This window comes from Gavia stellata, chromosome 2 (genome assembly GCF_030936135.1).
Source record: "Gavia stellata isolate bGavSte3 chromosome 2, bGavSte3.hap2, whole genome shotgun sequence".
Lineage (NCBI taxonomy): Eukaryota > Metazoa > Chordata > Aves > Gaviiformes > Gaviidae > Gavia > Gavia stellata.
This window is the reverse complement of record NC_082595.1, coordinates 1,676,924-1,701,997: the sequence shown is the minus strand read 5'-3', so window position 1 is coordinate 1,701,997 and position 25,074 is coordinate 1,676,924. Positions and strand designations below refer to the sequence as shown.

The following is a 25,074-nucleotide window of genomic DNA, read 5'->3' as shown; positions in this document are numbered from 1 at the left end:
TTTCCCAAAGAATGATTCATCTTCATCACCAATTGCAGACAAGAAAGGTCTTCATGATGTACGTCTGCCCACTAAACATCACAACACTTAAAAGCATATTACATTCATTATCACATATTTGATTCCTGATTCCAACACAATCCACAAACTTAGCAAGAACACAACCCTGGTGCCTGATCAGCGGGCTGGATGGTAATAACAGGGAAGGAAACCCATGGTGAAAATTTATGCAGCGCTTAAGAAACAAGACAAAACAAAAAATCTGCTGTGAAGCTAGAAAGGAAACAAAGGAAGCAGTGGACTCTCAGAAACAGACTCACTTTCCAGCCACAGTTTCTGGTGTAAATTAAATCTACCTATGCTTTTGACAGAACAACAAATGGGTCATTTATGTCTCTTCTCCCTTTTCCTGGAGTGGTATTTTCCTGTGGACGTAAATAAATAAAGGATCAGTGCTGATCACAGTTTCTGAGGAGAATTCATGCAAAGAAGCAAACAAAGCCCAGCCTGCAAAACCAATTACAGTTTATATTCAGGTGATTTACCTAAGAGACCAAATCTAAAAGGAGATGAGAGAATCAAAAGGCATGAAGTGTAGAAAGGTACTAACAGCAAGGCTTGTGAGGAAACGTAAACTGAATAGCTGAATAACTAAATAACTAAAAAATAACATTGCCTCAGTTCTTGGCTGTAAGAATCATCCTGCAGTTTGACACAATGTCCTCTGAAACCAATGGAAACTTTCAAGCAACTTTAGCAAACATGGGATTTGGCTCCTGGAGAGAAGAAAGCTGTTTGAGAAACAAGCAACAGTCAATCGTTGCTGTTTCTGCTGTGGTCGTCAACTGCAACAGCAACTTCTGTGACGCAGATAGCTGTGCAACAGGAATTAAACTAACGTCTTGAATTCATTTCTGGGAGAGCATATGAAGCTGTCAGATGGTAAACATGTTAGGATATAAACAGTACACTTCTATTTTGAACCAGGAACACCCCGATTCAGATAATGACCTCTGCTTTCTGACACTGCTCAAGATGAAGTCTCAAGATGGTTACAGAGCACAGAGTTGAAGGAGAAACTGGCAAAGCAGCACAATTCTTAGGGGCTGCAACTTGGTCACTTTGAGTCCCAAGCTAATGAATGGCATTACAAATTTATCACCAGAAATTCTGCTGGCTGACATTGACCTGTGGAAAACCATGGGAAAACTTGAAAAGGAAGTCAGCTTCTAGACCAAAATGCTGCTAATCAGAAACACCTTTTGATATAACATAAGCAAGGGAAAGAAACTACTATACCTTTCTAAGTTTTGCTCTGATACGTATATTTAAGTTAATATCAATATCAGTAAATATTCAAAATCCTTATTCCCAATCCACCACTTGCATTTAAAATGTAAAATCTTAAGTAGATATCATACTCTTATCATTACCATCTCACCATAAATATTCAATACATCCTCATATAAAGTAGTACACACATACATGCACATGTAGATAGATTCTTCCCCTCTAATTCCAAAGAAAATAAGGCAGGCTTTGCTGTGTATAGACATCGAGGTTTGGCTGAATTAAAGCATGGGAAAACAAGCACTGAAGCTAAGCACCTGCCAGCAGCTTCTTTGTGTTTATAGGAATACAAAGACCTCTGTGGATGCAACTGCAGAAGAGCATCTCTCAGGAAGCTCAGTCCTAAATCATTTTATTCAGTGTCCTATTTTCTAAATATATTCTGTTGTTCTTATAGAAAAAAATAAACCCATCTTTTTCTGTCAGTACTTTTCCTCCTTATTCTGTTTATGACATATGGATACCTCCTTCTCAAATGTACTTTTGCTTTTACAGAACATTATACCATTTTTACACGGAATGACTCTTGCAGTTTGCCTCACCAGTGAACAGGGCACATAAAATACCTCACAGAAACCAAAACTGGCAAGATATTATACCAGGAATAGCAATCTCCCTTCATCAATGCTATTAAATTCTCATGCTTAGAAAAGCAACTGTAACAGGTGAATCAAACTGTTTTCCCTATCACTGTTAAGCCACTGAAATGGCAAGACCTCATGCTTCTTTCCAGCACTTTGCTTAGGACTAATACTCCTGAGTGCTACACAATAAAAGTAATTCTCATAGAACTGCTGTTTCTTGCTCCAAAAGACTCTGAGTCTCCATCTGTGCACGCCAGCCTCCATACTGTAACCACAGATTTTACACCGTCCCCAGAAATTGCCAGCCATTAGACACTCTACCCTCCCCAGGGTTTCTGAGAGTCTTCATTACGCCGTCAGAGGTGCAGACAACCTCCCTTCTTAATGCCTGCCTTCTCCTCCCACAGATGGCAGGAAAAAAAATGAAGAGAAATGGAGGGTGAATCTCCTTCACATAAGGTAAGAGGTGATTACCCAAGCGGAAACAAGTTGTCCACCTTACAAACACACAAGGCCTTTTCCACCTGCCTAAAAGCATCAAGAAATTGAAAACACCATGCACGTATGGAATCACGCCAGGGCCCCTAATTAGGCCTGGTTTATGTGCACGCTGCTTTATCACAGCGGCTAATACTGCTGCACCCACTTCCACTAAAGGGTAGCTGCAGCTTGTCACTATGGTGCTCACTTTGCTGCTTTTTTCCATAGTCCTTGCCAAAGCTGACATAGATTTTGTCCTCATCGGTAGCAGGGAAAGAGGGGATGGAGATGTACCCAAGGTTTTCAGAACACAAGAATTATTTTAATTACACTTTAAAGCCCACCCTAATAGAGCGTGCCACAGCTAACCTGGGTTACTGGGGAGTATCAGCTGCTGAATTAAAGACATTGTGAGACCAAAAGGAGACGATTATTTAATGACTCTAAAATTCTCTTAATTGAACAACACAGACCACAGAAGTCAGAAGTGTAGTGCAAGCAAGTGAAAAAAAGAAAGCAGAAACACACAGAAAAATAGCAGCAGTGCATTAGCCCAGACTGTGCATGTATGTGGAACGTTCATACATTAAAACAAACCCTATCTGTTTGCTCCTGCTGTTGCACAAACCAAAGAAGTAGCGTCAACTGTGTATAATTTAAATATGCAGACCATACATCTTAACATTTGCAACAGTTTTAAACACACTGCTTGCATTGACCAAACACGTGAAACACCTTAAATTTACTGTTGAAATACAGGAAGGCTTCCCACTTATATCTTCTAGTGTATCTTTCTAATCTACTTTAAATTATTTGAGTTACTTGACTTCCAAAACCGTCTCTGAAAGGCTGCCCTAGAGCCCAATACAATGCTGTCACAGTAAATATACTAAGGTTTTCAGTTCAAATTTTCAGGTTCAATTTCTTTCAATCCTCCTGTTAAAATCCACACTTGCTTGTGTCTCTACAAGCTCTTTTCTCTAGTCGCTTATAGCAATCACTTAGAAATTCAGGTGCGTAGTTAAAATTGTTATAACCGATAACCAAAGCATTTTAAGTAATTCAAAACCATGTTATGCAAACCTCTAGAAGTATTTAGCAGTTTGCTACGTAGATGTATGCAACTAGCTGAAAAGAAAGTGTCTGGAAAATGGACTCCAGATCATGAAAAGAACAACCTGCAGCTGAACCTACAAAGTTCACATATACAGCTTTACATTATATCTGGGGGAGAGCAATGGTGCACGCATGCAAGACTCAATATTATGGACCAAATATAGAGCAGAAATAAAAGAAAGGATAAGAGGTGTGTTTTCACTCCTCCACCTTTCTGGATCACAATGAAGCAAAGCAGCACAAAGCCAATGCTTTGCAAAGGAAACTTCATTATTCTCATGCACTTCTGGAATTTCTTTAAACAGTATTAAGTGGATGTGAACATAAGTCACTCCGCAGCACAAATACCAGACAATGAAATGAATAACACAAAGAACCTAATTATCATTCTCACAAAGCACTCCATATCCATCTGTAACACAGTACCAGATCTAATATTAAAATACAGGATTTCTGGATGCTCTTTCCATCTCAGCTACTAAACACATCTATATTTAGGCTTATGGTTTCACTTCTCATTGTCTCATTTTTGCCTTCTGCAACATGGGGATAATTATATTTAAAAATCTATAGATTCCACTGGAGCTAGTTTATGACTAGAATATACAAATGACAACTTTAACAAGAGTGACAGAGGAAGATCAGGTCTTTATGGGACATTCATCAATGATATCTATAAATATTTCTGTATTGCAGAGCCTATGGGAGGTCATAACAGCCAACAGGTAAAGAGGTTATGAAACAGATTTAAAAAGACTTCTCCACTCTAAGGCCTGCAGGGCACCAGCACAGTCCAAAAAGTGCCCCGTCCTTGGAAGGCACGTCATTAAGGCAGATGTGCTGTGATCTTACGAGTGTATCTCCTCTGCTAACTGTTCTTTTCCACTCAGCAGGGATCAGGAGATATCTTCACAACCTTTCTTTTTTTAACATTCATTCAGAACCAGTAACAGAAGCTGGGTTAGCAACCCTGGAGTGCGAATTTCTCTAATTTTCACAACACTGACACGAAACAGGGTGACAAACGCTTTCTTGCCCTACTTCGCTATTGTGTTTCAGACACAACCAGCCAGGACACCCCGCAGCCGGGTTATTCCAAGAGCTCATGCCATCTTTGTCTGCTCACCCAAAACTGGTGAGAATGACAATTAGTAGCACAGCTGCTTGTTAGGATCTAGAAAACCAGCCCCTCATTTCACAGGCAGGTCTATGAATGCAGAAATCTCCGTGATAATTAAAACGAAGGTCAGCCATCTGCATGGCACAGAAAGGGCCCCTCAGGCCTTCTCCCGCGGGTCTGCCTAAGATTGACAGTTTCATAAATGCTGAAAACGAAGTGTTCACTAAAGGGCTGTTTCCATATCTGGTGTGTAAAGACTGTCAATCTGAGGAAGCAGATTTGGTACAGTGCAGACATGGTAAAGACAATCCCTGCCCTGCTACTCTAACAGCGTTACTGAAAACATCAGCATCTAAATGCAAGGTAGGACATTTAACTCCCAGCAGAAACAATATTCATCCTTAGAATAGGTAAGATGTAAAATCATTGCACTCTATTTTTAGGTATTATAATGCTTTTTGTAATTGCATAGAGGCTTTATAGGGTCTGGTCCTGACTTAAACACAGAATGAATATTCTGCTAAACATAACAGTGACATTTGATTTAACCCCAATTTCTTTCGTTTTATTAAAATGCAAATATTTATTTTATTGCATACCAAATTAGAGCAAATACAGTCCATTAGCAAGTCAAATTTTGCCAATATCTTCAACACAGCTCTGAGGAGCAGATGCATAAATTACATTACCCCAAGCAGCTGAGAAGTACACTGCTCTCAGGAGTACGTTACAGGCAACACTTACTCTTATACATTTTTGCTGCGTCTTCAGCCTTACTCTACTGTTACTTGTGATGTTCTGATACTGTAAGGACATATGTTTACATATCCTCCAGAACAGTACTGGAAGCAGCTGAGTTGTAAGGCAAGAGGTTGTCTGTTACAGGGTGATACTTTGTTTGCCACTTTATTGAATAAATATTTAAGAGATGATATTAACAGCAAAATACAGTTGATTAACCTGAAATAGTTTTATACCTAAATATTTTCATGAGTAATAATATTATGAATAACCATATGTATCTCCCTTCAAAAGATATTTCAGTTTCCAACAGGCATCACACTGGCGAATCTTACTTCCTCAAGGGGGGTAAGGACCAAACAGTGACTGAGTCACAAGTTTGAACTCCTCACTCTTAGGCTTGCAATAGTTTTGTAACTTTTCCCCTTACAATCTACCCCTGCTTTGAACACCTGCAGGCACAGCAGGCTGTATCTTTTCATTATCCTTAGGTAAGCACACTGCCATCCTTAGGTAATGATTGCTAAAAATAACAATTGTTATGTTCGAACTTTTGAAAAGTGCTGAATTCAGGAACTTGTAAATTTGACTAAAAATAGTGCTGGCACAATGCACATAATAAACGAGCATCAGTAACGAATGAACTGCCTGCCAGAAATACTATACTTCCTCTAAGTTCTTAAGTCCTATCTTACAGACTTTCTTTCCAGATAGGGTACTGTATACAAGGAAAGGGATTATGTTCAGTACTTTTATTGCAATAGTAATACCTTTCTAGTAAATATGAACCCTATATGGTTACAATAGAATAAAAAGTGTGAAGAAGAGATGCACTATGTCTAGTCAAGCAACATTTATGGGATTATTTGTGCATAAAGTATGAATACTGCCAGCTCTTTGGTCCCAATTCTACTGTCAGTTCTGCAAAATAGCTACCGTGCCAAGTTCCAGTCTTTCTGATGAAATTAAAACTATGTGGGTGCCTAAGAGACTGATTGAATAGGGTACACCCCCATTTTATCCCATTCCACACTTCACAGATAATGAATGTAACAAAAGAGTAGGGAGAAAAGACTCACCAGAGGGAGAGAGAGAAGCTTTTACATGATCTGCAGCGAATTTCCTATCAGAGTGCAAAAGAGGAAAAGGCGCCTCAGCAACAAAGGTACTGAAGGCCTAAGTTTTGTCTACGCTGCAAATTTATTGCAGGATTCGGGGAAAATCATTATAGCCCTCGTGTTTCTGGATGCAAACAAAATCTATCAAGTGTGAATCACTGTTAATATGTTAACTCCATCCTCTTTTAGGCAAGCTGCAGAAAACAATTAAACCAACACAGAGATAGTGAAAGTGTGTAATACTTCAGTTAAAAATATTTTACTTGCTTTTCCCGTATCCCCACTTCCCCTTTCAAGCTACATTCTTCTTTCTTTCACTTGTACAACCTCAGGACAGTCCCGCTGTTTACATGAACAGCAGATTTAAAATTTATCCCACGCCTCTTTTGACTAACAAGAGATGCTGTACCAAAATGGTCTAAAATTAACTCATCCGTAAGTCATGTTTTCCATAAACTAAAAATTGTATACTAATACATTTTTAGCTAACTTCAAATTTTACTTAGCATGTAAAAAGTTACTCATTCCTAAAATAAAAATACCTTGTCAGAGTCACTCTGAAGGCCAGAAGAAAGTTAGCTTTATCATCTAATAGCAGTTTAGCAGTATCTTTCAAATAAGTACTGAGTACTGAAACACACTTACCAGTTTTATGTCTCTCACACATGCTCAGAGTGTGACTTAAAAAAGTCCCAGGTCACTTCAAACAAAAAGGAACCTAAATGCATTTAGTTTTATGAAAGACAATGTATTGACAGTCTGAGTCCTAAATGACAGAATCTGTACAGCACGGCAAGCTTACATCCTACAAAATTTGCAGATCTGATCAATGCTTTAGAAACAGCAGTATCCTTTATTCCAGTGCCCACATGCAAACTCTAGAATTTCTTGTGAGACAGCTTAGGAGCTAATTATGTGTGCATATGCATAGCAGGGGGGTGTAGCTCATACTCACTATGATGTTGACAGAGATCTATCTCATCATATTGTCTATGTTTATTAGTATTTCTGTAGAGCAAGCATCACATGTCTCTATGCATGCAAGACAAGGTAATTTTACTCCCAACAGTCATCATTCGGACTACAGTAGTTTGAGTCTGATTCCAGACTGGGCTGGATTTCAACAGCTGCTGTAAAGATTAAAGACTACATACAATTATTATCTCAATGAACCATCAAACCCCTCAAAAACAGCACGCATTTTTAGCTTCAATTAAAACTAAGAGATTCACACTATGCCTGCTAACAAGAAAACTAAGTAGCTCTCTGAAAACAAAATTTCTATCATCAGATCAGCTGCACAACCTTTCCTTTCCTGTCGCGTACATGTCTTGTGAGTGTAAACAAATGCTTTTCATATTTATTACCATGTGTTTTTTGTAGCACCTGGCACAATTTAGTTTTATTCTTTACTTGAGACTGGAAGCAGTGCTGTAACACAAACACTAATGAAAACATAATAGAAGTGCAGCCAAGTCTTGCTGAAAGGAATCTCTGGCTGAAGCACAGTAGGACCTTTAAAAGATCAAAGTATCCAACTAAGGAAATAAAAAAAGAATGCAAAATTCAAACAGTGGCAAAACGTAAGACAGCAGACTATCCACCTAATCACAACAAAAGCAGATTTGCTCCTGTATTATATTTTCTTCCAGAAAGAAGACAAATAGAACATCCTGAAACCACCCTTTTGAATTTACTGAAGACACCTTTAAAATGCGAAGATTTTTCATATGATAATGTTAATTCAGAATATCACTGTAGTCCCAGTAACAGATCATATGTTTAAAGCCCTAAAGAAAGGATTACTGAACAACTGTTTCATATTGATACTGTTTATCAGGCCAGTTAATAGGAAGTTCAGACCTTGATAAAACTAGAGATGAAACTGCAATCCTATCAAAAGGCACCCCGACTTCTTGGAAATATGTACCAGCCACCCTCCTTCATGTCACAGTCCTCTCCCAGTAATGGCCAGACCCAAAGGGAAGAAAATTATGATTTTCCAAGAAGTACAGCATTACTAGCTCAAGTGAAGTGCTACGAAGACACGTGCTGAATTGTCTAATCAAAAACTTGTATTTCTTCCCCTCATTCTACTCAGAGTTTGACCTTTGTGGTTTCTCCTGAGTTTCACTGGGAATTTCTACACAAATTCAGACATATTTGGTCATAACCACCACCAATGCACGACACAGTTTTTATCTAAATGGTGTCTAAATTATAAGAACTTCAAATCCAAATCTAAGTCCAGGCCTATTCCACATGGGTTTATGCTTGAATATCAGTATGTTTCTCATCTCAGAGCAATAAACAGAGGTTGCTCCAAGCTGTCAATACCAAGGAGGGACCGAGAGTGCCCACTGAGGGCTATTACAGCTGCTTTTGTTGTAGCTCAATCTTAGACATGAACTGTAAGCATGAATGTCAAACTTGAAGTTGAACCCGTCCTAAATCCACGGACTTTCAGAAAGCTTTTTGATATAAACCAACCCTGTTTAGAACCACTGAATTGCAGTGCACAGACTGGGGGGGGGAAGCATTTGAGATGCTAAAAATAATTTTAAGAATACATAGTATTTACTTAAATCATTTTATACACAGCAATGCCTGCTTGTGTACAAGCTTCTGTATTGCACTGAGTCATAGAGAGAGACAAAGTACTGAATAACTACCTGGGCACCTGCAGTATGTTTTCTATATACATAATTCTGTATTCATTCTTCAGAATTTATCCACACTGTCTCTTGATTAGAGTTTCTGCTCCCAGTCACTCAGTAGGAAGGGTCTCCTGACAGTTTTCCTGCTGCCAGATGATTAGTCAAAACTCAGCAGTTTCATCATATTGATGAGGTATGAAAAGAGAGCGAGCATTAGATACATCAAGAAATACAACACGTACTGAGAAACCAGCAACAATGATGAACTCTTTGGTCTCTAATGAGAGGAGACAAAGTTCATGTGCTCCATCATTGTAACAATCACTGTTAATGGGAAAAATGTCACATGGTGCCATTTTTTGTTCCCTTTGTGATCTTTGTGACAGCAGCAGTTTATCAGAACTCTGGATACATCAGCCTCTTTGTCCTGCAAGATTGAATACTGCTGCTATTTCCACAGGCCAAAAATTCCTTTGACTAGACTAAAAATTCTGTTTTCCTCTCAGGTAACACAAGCACCTAAACTTCAAAGACAAAATGTTGACTACGGGTTAGGAGGTTCTGAATATAATGCATAATGCATACCACAAACCTGGTATGTGTTTACCCTGCAGACTTAACCCTCTAGCGTGGCTATGCAGCAACATCTTCTTCTGTGAAGTCTAACTAAATGAGGAATTAAAACATCTTTACTGAGGTTGCAAAAAATGTACAGCACTACAAAAGGTAAAACTATGGCTGCTATTCCCAGTTCTGCAACAAACTAATTGTCTTATTGCTGTAGTTTCTGCCTATGAGATTTTTCAACCCCAGGAAGAAAGTATGATTCCTTCTTACATATGGATGGATATACAGCACTTTAAAAACTCCTTGTGATTATACGTCACATGCTAAATTTGCTTCTATAGCCTTACATTAAGCGTTTTAATGAACCATGCAATAAGGCTTACAAAAGTACTCTGCTAATGACTCTCAGCCTGCAGACTGGCTAAAAGAATGTCACACATCTATAAATCCCTAAATCCATGATGAATCAATCAGCTGACACATCCAGAAACACATCCAGAAACACACACTTAAAATCCATCACATTTTCTCAGGCTTGCCAGTGACTATGAGGCAGAACAATGGAAGGAATGATCATCATAATAACCAGCAAATTTATCAAGAAGAAAAGAATATGGTCAGTCAATTGAAATCAGCTGCTATGACACCTGACACTCTCCAAAGGGACATGTCCACTGTAGCTGCTGCATGCAGAGAACGGCAGGACCTACTAGTAGATGAAGTTCTGGAACCTAATAAGGTCCAAGTACAAAAATTATTTCCTATGGCAATTACTCTAGTGCACATTGGTCAGTCTCCTTCATCCAAAATATGCAGGAAAGAAACTGTCAGGTGAATAAGGACAAACAAGGAAAGATGGGGCTACTTTTTTAAAATGCTGACTTACAATAATATTTATCTACATGTAAAGTAGAAGAACCGCCATACTCAGAAAATACTGTCTTCATCCACCATTAAGGAAAAGCTAAAAAGCTAACTTGTTCCCTGTTAGCTGATCCAGTGAGCTCAGTGATGTTTCACTGAACATATCATGGGGTTTTTTCAAGCTTTGAGTATGTGCATTCAACACTGACAAACAGGCATGACACAGACACAGGATGAAGCCTTATCTCTTCCTTGGAATGCTCTGTCTACAGTTGAACCTGTGGTGTTAACCCACAACTCTTCAAGCTTCTGATTACTCATGCCTCTGAATTACTGTTACTTTCATACATGTAAGTAATTTTGACTTTTTTTACATTATATTTAAATATGGAAACATACCAAAACAAAATTGTATGCAGACACTCAGGTGTCTGAAATTACATATTATGCTCACTAGGTTTTACATTTTATTTACAGTATCTCAGTCTGAATGGAATGTCTTCTATAATTGCTCTTTAAGGTAATATTGGTTTTGGTTATTTATCAAAACCTGTAAATACAGTAAAACATAACTGTGATGTGTATTAGGGTATATACTATGGAATATAAAAGATAGATTTATTTTATTTTTGCAGAGTAGTAGAAAACAGAATTGAATCTGCTAAACACCAGAACTACTGAATACAGAATAAATTTCCACCACTACTACCGCAGATCCAGCTCCACTGGAAGCCACAGTCACAGAAGTACTAGAACAGATGAAGCATTGGTAACCTCCAACCTCCTAACTAAAACGTTAAAACTTGCTTCAAAAAAGATTAGGTGAAGAAGTTTTGCGTTTGTTTTGTGGGGGTTTTTTAAACACCCCAGCTCCTGATTTATAATCTACTGTTGCTCTTGCTACTGCTAGTACTGGAGTGCTGAAGTGGCTAAGTTTGGTTATTCAAACTTGTCCCTGCAGGGTTTTTTTGTCTGTGTATTTGTCTATATTTTCAAGACAGTTCAAGCTCATCTGCAACATATTTGAGATTAATGTCAATTTGCCTGTGGTTAGATTTCTTGCTGAATTTGCAATTTCCTTCAGGACTTGCAAACAAACCCAAAAAAACACTCAAATAAAATCAAGAAAAAAGGATTGAGCTCTCTCAGAATGTTTTCTTACACTTGCAATTTTATGAATTTTATGCCTAACTTAACTAAAATGCTCTACTACAGTAGGAAAACGAGTAAAAGTCTGTCTTTTATCTACCTCAATTCCCTCTCAGGTAAGTTCCAGTTCCAGTTTTGCTGTTCATAAATCACTCTTACTTTAGCTTAATGGGGTTTAAAACCAAATATTTGCTGATAATTTGAGAAAGGTCACTTATATTGTTCAGCAGTGGTTGGCATGAGCAAACTGAAGTCTAAAATATGTTTGCTGAACAAGAAGCAAGTTCAATCAACTCTCCTCCTTAGTAAGGATTTATCAGATTAATTCAAAAATTACGATGCATAACCTAATCACAAATTAATTTAAATTTCCTCAAAGGTAAAGTAATAATATTACAGTGGTTGATTAATGAACTAGACCGTGTTTTAATCGAGGAAATTCCTAATTGTCCTTAGTGCTAAAAGAAGTGTATGTAACATGAATCAATCAGGTAGGTAGATTTCTTGAAATACAATTGAATTACAATTACATAATATTGCTGTCATCATTAACTGAATATACTTTAATCACCCCACCAAAATATTTAATCACAAAAATCATGGTAGACCTATACGGCACATCTCATCTGTCCCACTCCTCAGCAGGGCTAATGAGCCTGCGAAGCCTGTACCACTGTATTCTGTACTGCCTCCACTAGCTCAAGGCAGCTCATTCACAACTAGTTTGTGTTTCTCTGTACAGCACTGTAGTGTGTCATGTAATCATATCCTTAGAGAAACACAGGCAATTTAGGAAAAAAGAGAGCACAGATACAAACTCCACAGCATTTGCCAAAACGAGCGTATGTCCTATGTGAATCATGTAACACTTGTATGACACATCAATGTCCACACAATGAACGTTGGTGGACATTCAACAGCACACACATGAACCCATATACACACACACACACTATAAAGCCCCCAAAACACACCACTGAATGAAATGAGATACCTATATCCTGAGAGAACATCACTTTGTGCTGGCTTCAGAAAATAAGTCCTTCCTCTCATTTGCTTCAGGATAGAAGAGATTTTACCATGGCTATACAAAGTTCATAGCTTCTTTATACATAATCAGTCACCCTCCAGTAATGAGAAAACTTAGGGTAATCTAACTCTACAGCACCATAAAAACATGGATCTATGTGTACATGCAACTACCTGAAAGGAGGTTGTAGTGAGGTGGGTGCTGGTCTCTTCTCCCAAGTGACTAGTGACAGGACAAGAGGAAATGGCCTCACGTTGCGCCAGGGGAGGTTTAGATTGGATATTAGGAAAAATTTCTTCAGTGAAAGGGTTGTCAGACACTGGAACAGACTGCCCAGGGAGGTGGTTGAGTCACTATTCCTGGAGGTTTTTAAAAGACATGTGGATGAGGTGCTTCGGGACATGGTTTAGTGGTGGACTTGGCAGGGTTAGGTTAATGGTTGGACTTGATGATCTCAAAGGTCTTTTCCAACCTAAATGATTCTATGATTCTATGTACACATGCCAGCACCATACATATCTGCTTCACATGATCCCTATTTGTTTTAATGATATAGAAACATCTTCCCCAAACCAAACATCAGAAAATGCCTGGCTGCAGAACAATTACATCCTCCATTCTATTTTGGAACATGTAAATAAGTTATATAATACCTGGTGACATATCACATACCTACCTGGTCATAGTTTTTCAATAATCTTCTCCAAGTATTTTGGAGATAAACCCAAAAATCCATCCTTAAGAAACTCTTTGCCCAATGGAATCAGATTTATGTGACATACTGTATGCTCATTTAATAATTGCCGAGAACACCTTCTAAACCCAGGACATAATGAAACCGAACATACTTTTATAGCCCACCTAGAATCTGTTTTTTAAAAACAGATTTACAGCAGATCTTAAGCATTAAGTTCTAATATCATAAATAGCAAGATATCACTGTTTTCAAAGCCCTTTAAAAGAATTATCTGACTTCAAGGCATAGGAAAACAGGTATGTTGTTGTTCCATGGAAAGAGAAACAGACCTAAATCCGCACACTGTTATAATGAGGGATATATTTAGTGCTTGCTGAAAGCATCCTAACTGCTATTTTCTTGTATCTATATAGCTGGCACTCAATTCTTTACTATTTTTCCAGAATTTTCCCCAACAGTGAATCCTTTATAATACATAAACTAAAGCTATTTTTAGAGATTGTCAGATTTGAAGACTACAAATCTCTGTAGTTATTGCACCTTCCTCTTCTCGCATATAATCTCTCAATTAAAACAAATGTGTCCCCAAAGAACTTTGATGAAGAGGCTGAATTAACAAACTGTTTAAGTGAACCAGAAGCAAGCCAATCCCTTATGAATACAGAGTCTGTAATTAGCCAAAATGCTCCATTTTGCTGTTCACAGTCAGGCTGAAGCTCAATAAAAATTAAACACTGATGGAGGCAAGGCATTCCCATGGGGCTCACATATATTAATACGTTACCACTCACCAGTTGCTTTACATCAAAGAAACTGGGACACAGCTTGAAATTGGCTGGCTGCCTATTTGATAAAATGGAAAGCTACTGGTGATATGTATTTTCTCTTATTTTCATATCTCTAGTGTCATAAACAGGCTAAGTAAGTACTTAAATGTGGCTCCTAATTAAGTACTTAAATGGGGCTCCTAATGCTCATAATGGTGCCAAACAGATACAATTCTGGTTCTGACTGATCAGAGGGTGACACTTCACAGATTCTGGATGGATTCACAGTTACACCTTTGGATCACCCCAAACCAATAATCCCTAGGATTGGCTTTCCCAAAACCTCTAAGGATGAGGCCACCAGTTTCTTAAAACCATATCTGAATTTAGTTCTTAGTTTGATTAGGATGCAGTCAGCAGTCCACACTTCAGTGATAACCTTTCTAAGCAAAAATGCAGAATAATTTAGGTGGCTCCATTGCTACTCTGCTGAGGGCAATTTACAGAAACTGGAATACATAGAATAAAATAGTTTGGAACTATGATTATTTTTACTTAATGGGACAGAGTCAGGAGAATAATGAGTGTTTATGAAAACCCTCTTTCAAGCCACAGATGAGTAACCCATGAATTTATCAATCCTACAATTTATCAGCTCCTTCAGATCCCTCAGAAACTGAGGCACTCAGCATCTCTTTTGTGTAAAGTTAAAATAAACACTGTATCAACTTTTCTATTCAGCCAATTAAAAACCTTAAACATTAAACATGTAGCTAATAAAATGCTTAGTTTATCAAATAGTAAGCCACTGTTCAAAAAAAGGGTATTTCTAAAGCCTGTACTACAACTATATCGTCAGTTGATAGGACTATAAAAGCACCTCAAGCTGCAGAACGATTCACTGCCTTCGAAAAGCATGGTCCAAAATGTTGTTCTGAAGTTTCATTTCTCATCCAGAAATCCTCTATTATGTTAACCTTTTATAATTTGTTTTACTCTGTCCTTACACGGTCATCATGACTTCCACTTCTGCAGCAGAATCCAGCCTTTCATCAATGGAGCACGAGGATCATTCAAAGAGCAAATGAATGCACATCGCCACTTGATGGCTTTAATTCTCATAAACTTCACAAATTGTAGCTAGTTTATGCTCACCTTTCTCAGGAGAAAGCAAATACGCTCAATATTTCTCAGCCGCTCTCTCTGTCAAGAAAAAGTGGGAAACAGGTAGGAGATTAGCTGGTGTTATAAATTAAAGACAATATATTACAATTATGACAGGTCAAGATTATAATGGCTGCAGGGAAGCAACACACATTATTAATCTGAAATGACAGTATTCACTTCTTACCTATTGCTTGCAAGCCAAATGATTTACCCATTTCAAAGTCCCAATAAGTTATTTTTTCATCTATTACTGGGTGTAACAATATAAACTGAGGATTCAAGTCTGTGTTAACCTTGAGCCAGAGGCTGCAACTTCTTTTAAGTCAGCATTTGTGGCTCTATCCAGTGGTGCCAATCTATAGCACAGAGCCTTGGCTCTTGCATTTTCAGGTACCCAACCTCTTCAAGACAATTCTGAACGGGAAAAACAACTACGAATGGTATGGCAGCCCTTCCTCTATCACTAAGAGGGTGCCTGAACAACATGTGATATTAGAATTTAACCCATTAGTGAAGAGTATCTGAAATGTCCTAGAAATGCCACTTTGAACAACAGATGCATTCATATATACTGAAAGCATTGTAATTAAGCACTGTGACTCAAAAGATGCTCTAAGCTCGATTCACAGAAAGAAGACAAGTCAAAGACAAGTTTTCTTTTAAACGGCTCATAATGAGAAATTCACTAGTAAAATCAGATTTGCTCTGCATAACCCCATCACTGGGGTTACTGTGAAAGATTCTACAGTTGATTACACTGCAGAAGGCTGAGTGGTTTTGTTGTCCTCAGAAGAGTATCTGGTAATATTTTCATTTAGACATGGAAAAAAATATTCTGAACAATGACTTTGTTAAGCAGGTAATGTAATATACCAATGTGAGAAGCCAACTCTTTCTAAGCTTTTGCTTTTAAAACGTTTTAAATTGGCCCCAAGTTTGAGTTTTATTTCTGTTCTCCAAAGAAATGTCTCTTTTCCTTTCCTGTCCCCAAGTTTAAGCCATTTTTTACAAAAGGATCATTTTGGAGAGACAGTGGAAGCTTGATAGGCACCAGACAAATATTGTGCCTCTCTCTGGTGCCTGTGATCTAAAGGAGATTCAGAAATTTTAGGGTCATGGTTGCAAACATGAGAATGGACATATGTGGATGTGCCTATGAAGCTGCAGAAAGCTTTTTTGCCTTTAGTAGGAGGTAAGTGGAGAGGGAAAGATAATCCTCTCCATTCCCTTTAGAAGACGGATGCCTAACTGCAGCTGGCCTTGGAGAAGTAAGAAGTCTACCTTTGAACTACTTTGTAGGTAAACAGAGTGTGAACCAGGAAATTTGAATTAAATTCTCAGTACTGCCATTGTTTTTGCCTCCGATTTCTCCCTAATTCAGCCTTCTCGTGTCAAAAAGGCTCTACCCTCTGTCTTGAAAACATTGTGGAAGATACATGAGTAAACATCAGACATTCTTATAGTGCAATAAATAAAACTACCCACCAAATAAACAGAATATGGGCACGAGCAACTACATAGGGAAAAATGAAAATACACTTGACCAAAGATATAAGAAATACCTGCTAAAAATCTTCCTTTTAAGTCAATATAAAAGGCATCAACATGTATACTGCACAGAAGAAAGCGATCTGAGATTATTGCTTGAGTTATCACAGAAAGTTTCATGGAAGAGAGTCAAATTGATCACACAATACGTTGTTGTGTTTTACTGGAAACTCAAAATTAACTTCTTGATTACATCACTAATTGGACGGAAACAGGGACGTATTAACTTTTTTTATCCCGGAGACCAATTCCATTGCCATTTTAAAATAAAAGCAAATTATCTCCATGAAGCATCTTACAAGTTTTAGGAACAGAACAAATTACTGGAATTTGGTACATTTGGTACTTTTCTTGTGTGGGAAGTAAAACCAGATAAAGTTAATTCAAAATCAGATTACTTCCAGTAAATTCAAAACCAGATTACCTCTATTGAAGTCCTCAATAGGATTTCGTCATATAATTTCTTTCTTCTGTTCTCATTCTTTGCTTATGTGTTAGTGAACAGTAAACAAGTCGTCTTATTCAAAGATTCATGTAAAGATTGTGATCAAAATTATCAGTGGTCTAAGCAGTACCACAAATCCTCTGCTGAGTTATGAAACAAGGTTAAATGACAAAGTACTAGCTACTGCATCTGGTTATCATTTGTAGGCAATTCAATAACTTGATACTCTGTAGAGATCAAATTCAGCACCTGTCATAATCATTGTAATTCCCAGTGAGATGACAGGGAGCCAAGTTCTGCTCTCAGTTCTGGTGGTACAAATCTGATGTATTTTTAACTGTAATCAGCTAAATCACCCTAGATTACAGCTTTAATTAATAGAGGAGTTTTCCTACGCTTAAATCTGGGTTGCATTTTGGTTCATTAGGTAAAACTGAGTTTACAGTCCCAGGATGATATTTAACCTTTTCCATAGCAGATGCAGCAGAATGTGTTATTTACTCTTAAAGCACAGGAGAATTTAGGGCCCTGCCATGGGACAGAGAGGTCTAGGAATGCACCTCTTATCAAATCCCTTCAAGCTTTTGAGTCATTGATACAGACAGTATGGGAGAAGGTGGTCATCCCATGCTTGAACACAGAGAAAGGAAATTATTTCATAAAGGAAAACTTGTGCCACAGAATGAAAAGATAAAAAAAAAAGCATTACCATCACATTATATATCCTTCAGGTTTTGAACTTCCAAATTATTTTCCTGTCTCCTTCAGCAAAAAGAAAAGCTATTAGCATAAAGAGTCGCCATCTGGCTACCTAAGACTGGCCCAACAAATCAATTTTCCAAACTACAGTTGACTTCACAACAGACTCTACATTTATTTCCACACTCATACTTTCACTGACAGCTCAGTGCATCTCCCTTTCTTTAAGCTGTTGCTTAGCAAGCCACTGGTTGTACTCACTGCGTGGACGGGATTGCACTGATCTATGGGGCTTTTGAAGTCTGTCCGAAGTTCATCAAAGGCGATAATCTGAAAAACAATTTTTTCCAATATTGTAATGAATGCTCATTCAAACGCTTATTTTTCCTTTAGGGACTAGTTAGTTGCATCGCCTCCCTTCCTCCCTTTCCAAAGAAAATATGGGAAACTAGCTTCTCCAATACACTCCTTTAAGAACTAACTAGTTAAAACAAAAACATGCGATACTCCTACATATGACACCCAGTACCCATTAACCTGTCATTCTGTAAAATCGTATCTATAGGCTTTTCAGCATTGTTGCTTTCCAGATTTCTTCCCTCATATCAGCTAAAATCTTTTTCTCAAACTTCCAAATGACAGAGAACTATTTAACAAACAAGTGCATCTCCAGACTTGATGGAAAAAGTCATTAGTTGCCTAAAACACAGAGATGCATCAGATATGCTATTCCACGTTTAATACATACACAACCGCGCCTTTTTATTAGTTGTTAAACCTTCTTCAGTTACTAATTCAGAATTAGTATCTGCTTAATTATTATTAAGCTGCTATTCATTATCAAGCAAACTCCTCAAAAGCTGAACTACTCCAGAGCAAAACATGCCTTTCCTAAATTCCGGCAGGTTTTAGAACCTCTACCTCAGATCTCCTTAATGGAGACATGCCTTTTGCTCATAACCTTTAGTTTCCTCCATTAACCAATGGATTCAGACACACTGGTAATTACTGTCTGCTTTTAAAGTACAGCAGATAAAAGTGCCCATAAAAATAATAATGCTCAAAAATGTTTTCTTGAAAAGAAAACAGCTGTAATACTCTCAGCATATTTCATTCAAGGATCTCAAAGCACATTCTTAACTTTATGTTATGTTTGTGTTCTAGTAATACCTCCTCTTCTGCTTGCTTCACCCAAGGAATGAAAGCTCACTATGACAGGCACCACATAAATACATGTTAAAACAATTATTTCTCTTTAGACAATTTATAACCCAGGAAAATATTTGTTCTCAATAAAAAGATGATGAAAGTACAAGGTAGCAGTTGGGTAACTAGTATATGAGCAGAACAACCATTCTATGACATGTTACAGCACGCCTGCTGCCTAGCTGTTCAAAAAATAACCAACTGGATGTCAACACAGACCTGCGTATAGGTAAAACACATTAATTTTACAGATACGGAATACAGGAGCAGAAATCCTGAAAATTACCTACCCATGATTCGTATAATAATCTGGTGAGAGGGTTGAGAATAAAACCTAGAGCTACAATCCATAAATCTAAGCATTACTCCGCATCCCACCCTAATGCTGCATTCATCACATTGAAGCACATTTAAAACCAAAACAGTGTGGCATTTTACAAGAGCACTCTACAGAATTCAATTTATTCAACTATGACAAGTCGAAGTGCCAGAATAAACCACAAAGGGAACTATAAAATGTTGTTATAAGTGAAGCATTTCTCCCTGTGGATGCACTATCTCTACAAGTTAGGAATCAGATCTGCAACAGATGTTTAGACTAAGGTAAAAGAGCAAATAACAGAAACTGTGAGAGGGTCAGAATACAATTGTGAAGAATAAGGCTTATGACACCTCTGTATTTAATACTTCTTGAACGGGTCTTCATGTTCTCAAGCTGGGCCAACCGTTAAGAGGGTAATAACCATGCATGGCAGACACACACGCTTCTGTTTGTAATTGGGTGTCAACACCAGCACTGACAGCATTGACAGGGAGCAGGAAGGATGGCCCTGTAACAGGTACGAGAGCTGTCTCTGTTCATAGCTGTGCCACGGATTTACTTTGGGATCCTGGGCATCGCCCTTAAATTCTCTTTGCCTCACTGCACTGGTACTTACAGACGTAGCTTTAAGACAGAAAACTGTTATGAGCTTCGAGTGACAACTGTTTTTAGTAATGTGCAGTGGTAACAGCTTTTTTTTCTGTTTTAAATGCACAGATGAGCTGAAATTTCCTTGGGGGGGGGACGGGGGGGGTGGGGGGGGTGGGAAGAGCACGCCAATGTGCTGTGCTCTTTCTTTTGGCAGTCAGTAACAGCAACCAGGAGTTTGAGATAATCGTGAAATGACAGCCAGTACGAGATCCAGCTCATGCTGTGAAGAAAGACTGGTCTGCGACAACACCAGGAACCCAAATACTGGAATCATAAGATGGACCCCCTTCAAGAAGTCCAGGAAAGCCTCTACAGATTCACTGAACACAGAGATGATAACCCTGAAGCGTGTTTAGATGAAGAACTAGGTTGGTCTGAAAAACGGAACCATTAAGGCAGGGCTCTGTTGAGCTAGCCTTAACTAATGCAGCTAAGTCTTCAAGAAATCCTAAACGACAGTTTGGGAAAGAGATTAGCCTCAAATATACTACACATTTAGATTTCCTCATCTTTTGCTTTCTCTTTTTTTTTACCAGCATTCCCAACTCTGTAGTCAAAACCCTACTCTCTATCTGCTGGCATGCAATTTATTTTATGTTATGCTTGCATTACATCTAAGTGCATTGACACAAATCTGACAGTACATTGTTTTCAATGGACCAGTAAGTGTAAATAAGTAGTCTCACAGACAAACCTTTTGGGACGCCTGCAAATTATTACAACGTTAAGAGACACTCCTGCTACACCTGCAAGAAACAGATTGAGATCTGGTAACAAGCACATAGGATTGGAGAAAAGTTTCTTCAGTAAACGTTTCAGTGTCTCCCTGGTAGGAGGCTGACAGAAGTAAGTCCTCCTCAATTCTTAGTATTTTAGTTCATAGAAGTTCCATAATAGTTTATATTTTGTTAAATCCTCAGGAATAGAAATCCAGTGATGACACAAGGATCTCTATTTTAATTTACGAAAAAGCACATTCCTATTTCTCAGTCACAGTGAAACGCTTGAAAGCATAACATTAGGCAGGCTCATAATTAGAAGGAATATAAAGAAACTCCCAAAGTTTTTGGAGGGCATTTTTTTTGTGTTGGTTTTTTTTTTTACTCTTACAATGCTGTGTGTCCTAATTCTAAAATTGCAAATGAGAAACGGTGGAAACAAGCTGTAGCTTCTTAAGAGTGGCGGTTGCTCACAATACACTATGTAACTGTGCAACGAATTGTATTGTATTACTGAAAATAAGGCTGAGTTATGCTGCAGTGTGGTTTACATAACTAATTAGGAAACATCTTCCTCTTCCAATTATAACTAGCCTTGTGTAGCAGTTTAATGCCCTAGGGCATGTGTTGCTGGAGTTGCCATTTTTACTTACAAAAACTAAATAACTAACTGCTTGCTGCCGTTAAGTATTTCACAATGCTTTCACAGGAGGTACATGGCCATACCCTAGAGAAACAATCTTCTGCCCGTTTACTTTTCAGCTGGATGCAGTACAGCTACCTGCTTCCCATCCATCAGCCGATTGGAATTGCTGAATGCTTTGGAACAGCATCTGGGTATGCTCAAGGTCTGTTTCACCTCCGAAATTGCCACACTTATCAACGACAGAGTAGTTCATTTGGAGGCAAACAATGTAATAGATCCCAGTCAGGGCACTTCACCATATGAATTGCCATCATTTCACCTTGTAAATGAATATATTTTATAAACCGTTCAATACCTTTTAGTTATCCAATCTAATTTGGTCCAGGGTGGCAACTGAGACTACAAAACATACATATGCATGGACATCAGCGACCCCATCTCTCCAAAGGGCCACACAATAAACAGACTGTTCCAAAGAAGAATGACTAGCCTCTAGGCACAAAGCTAAGCAGACAGCATTTTGGAAACATGTGCCAGGGACTGATCTTACACATTGAGAAATTTATTTCTATTACTTAATATTAATGTTGTGCACAGCTTCATAAAAAGAGAATAAGGAGCATTTGATATTTATTTAGGAACGCCAAGAAAAAAAAAGTTATCTGTTTATTTGCAAAGCTATATCAGGAAAAAAAAAAAGCATTATGTTTAGCAATAATTTTTATCATTACTGCAGAAAGGGGCCAGGGATTGAATGGGCAATGGATATTGAACTATCTTCTGACCTGGGGAATTTCCCCTGTGATTCCACATTGCAAAACATTGCAGGAAGTTTGTTCTGCCACTGCCCTAGCCGTGCTTTTTTCTGTTGATAAAAGTGCATTTGTGGGTGTTACCCACCTAATAAAACCAAGGGTTTATAAAAATGCTGGTTGCATGCTCTGGTGATTCACACCATCTGCAAATCTCATAACTCCAAGTGTAAGTCAGCAAGGAGTTTGCCCCAGTTTAAACACATACTGAACAGATGAGATTGTGATGACAACGTATGTTTCAGTACAGCCACAACTGCAATGATATTTATAAAATTTGTTTTCATTACCTGCACTGTCTGTGCTCATCTCTCCAGACAATAACAGCTTTGAATAATGAAGTATTCACATAAGATTGAACCTGAATTTTGTTTTCTTCTGATGCTTATGCACTCATCAAACTGAAAATTTCACCTATTAATGTTAGGAATGAATTATGATCTCATTTTTAGGGAAGATACTTTTTTAAAATCACTGAGCTCTTACAGTACAGAAATATATTTTAATTGAGAACGTGATGGTTTAGGGTGACAGTGGAGTTGGTGTGGGTGTGAATTCAGTGACAGCAAAGAAGTTGGATATCATTGCTTATTGGCATCTCAGAAAAGTTAAGATAAAACAGAACTTGATGACAACCACACTAACCACAGAACAGTAACACTTAACATATGTTTCCTCGCCACCACCCTGTCAATGCACCACAATCCCCATCTTGAAGAAACTGTCTTTAATGGTTCATTTAAACAATTTGCCTATCCCTCCACTCTCATACACAGCTTTCACAGCACCCATACCGGCAGTTCATAGGCTGTCTGCAAGTCAGCACATGGACAGAAGGTGGACAGGTTTAGGAGCATGCTGGGCTCCTAAAGTTCATGCCTGCCCATCAACTGCTGTTATAGACATATTTACTGTGTTTGGGAAATAGTGTTGGAACATTTATGATGTTTGAACCATGTCGATGCAAGCTGGGTGAGTTACTTTATTGGATTTTGTTGAGCAGAAACAGACAAAACGTGTGAGAGACAGTCAGGTAAGAATGCAAAAGGACCCGAAATGGAAGGTAAGTCACTGTCTTGACACGATGGAGTAGGGGGAGCCCACAGAAACATGCTGAGAATGGTGACATCCACAAAGTCACAGTCTGGGAGAACCACTTTTGCTACCCAATTCTTACCATGATATGAAATGAATCTGAAGAAGAAATTCAGTTATGTGGTTGGTGAACATTTGTTCAAGACAGTTGTTCCTCTTTCTTCTTTCTCTTCTGGTTGAACTGATCCGGTTCATGCTAGCAAGCCACGTAAACACAGCAAGGAAAACCCTCCCCCCTCCATAAGGGTTCCTCTGAGTCGACACCTCCACTGTGATCTCCAGTGAGAACGGTCATTTCAGCTTAAGTCGCTGTTGGTCACAATACTTTCAATATTCTTGTAATACCCCATAAATTATAAGAGGCGTTAACTGTAGAATAATTTTATTAATGTTATAGTCTCTGATATGGCCCAGAGACCATACATGACACATCAAGTAATGTAGATGTGAGATTTAAACTGCTTTTTAAGTACTGGCTTCCTCCCCCTCACCAGGACCACTTTTTGTTAAATTCCACATGCACTCACAGCATCACAGATGACTGAAACCAGGCCTGAATCAACCTGGCAATCTTCTTTTAAGAACACCATAAAGTGCTGACATTAGACTAGGAGAAAAAAATGAAATCACTGGGAAAAAATTCTGCCTGTGATACTAACAAATCCTGTTATGTGATACTAAACTATACATCAGTACACCAGAGAGCAATTTGGCCTGCTTTGGTTCATTAGTGCAGGAAAAGGATGGAATGCAGGTTGTGCTATGACAGGAAATATCTTTTTTTTACTTGCCAGTGCTTGAGTGTATTGTTTGTTATTTGTTTTTATTAAATGTTCCTAAATGTCTGATGGGCTGGGGTTTTTAAGGCCCTGAAACCAAGAGCTGGCTGCTCAGAGGAAATGGTCCTCAACTCTCATTTCATATTGTATTGTAATAAATCAATGTCTTCCTACAACATCTTGATTGCCACTGAGCTGCATAGCACAGCCTTCACAGCCTCTGAAGGCAGAAGGGACAGAACTTCTGCTGCAAAAAACACTGCCTGCTGCTGCACTATCATCTACCCGCAGCCCCTCAAAAAAAGGGCATCAAATAAAAACATGAAGGTACAGTGATGGGAAAACATCCAAAATGTGTGCATATGCACTTTATAAACATTCTATAATTATTACTTAAATAGAAAGTTAACTTCATGGAAAGGACGCAGGTCACAGTTAAGAATATGCTCAAAGCTTTCAGATCGTACCTGCATTTCTTTGTAACAAAGGGGTTATTGTCACTTAATGGTCAAAACAGAACCCAGAAAAGAGAACTGGAGGGGACTTCCTGGGCTGTCAGCTTCAGCCCCCAATTTCTGCAGACACCAGATCAGAAGATCCAAGTGGTAAATACACCAAGCTTATTTTAAAAACAGGGAGGAGGCATATGATTTCCCTTTTCACTGCTCCATTTGGAACACAACACAGACCTGCTGTGAAAGTTGGGAGCCTTCTCCTAACTTCTAAATTTGTTGCATAGATAACA

At 38.3% G+C, this 25,074-nt stretch overlaps 1 protein-coding gene across 2 annotated transcripts in view; it reads right to left on the bottom strand.

Moving 5' to 3' along the window:
* CNIH3 (cornichon family AMPA receptor auxiliary protein 3) overlaps window positions 1–25,074 on the bottom strand; it is a 48,221-nt gene that overhangs the window by 6,472 nt on the left and 16,675 nt on the right. Inside the window, exons 2-3 of one of the 2 annotated variants that reach the window (XM_059835627.1) lie at window positions 18,361–18,429; window positions 15,396–15,443 (exon numbers count right to left, since the gene is read on the bottom strand). In XM_059835627.1, the coding sequence (XP_059691610.1) occupies window positions 15,396–15,443; window positions 18,361–18,429 (117 nt within the window). The remainder of the gene's footprint in view (window positions 1–15,395; window positions 15,444–18,360; window positions 18,430–25,074) is intronic. The other variant, XM_059835628.1, reaches the window with a different exon arrangement.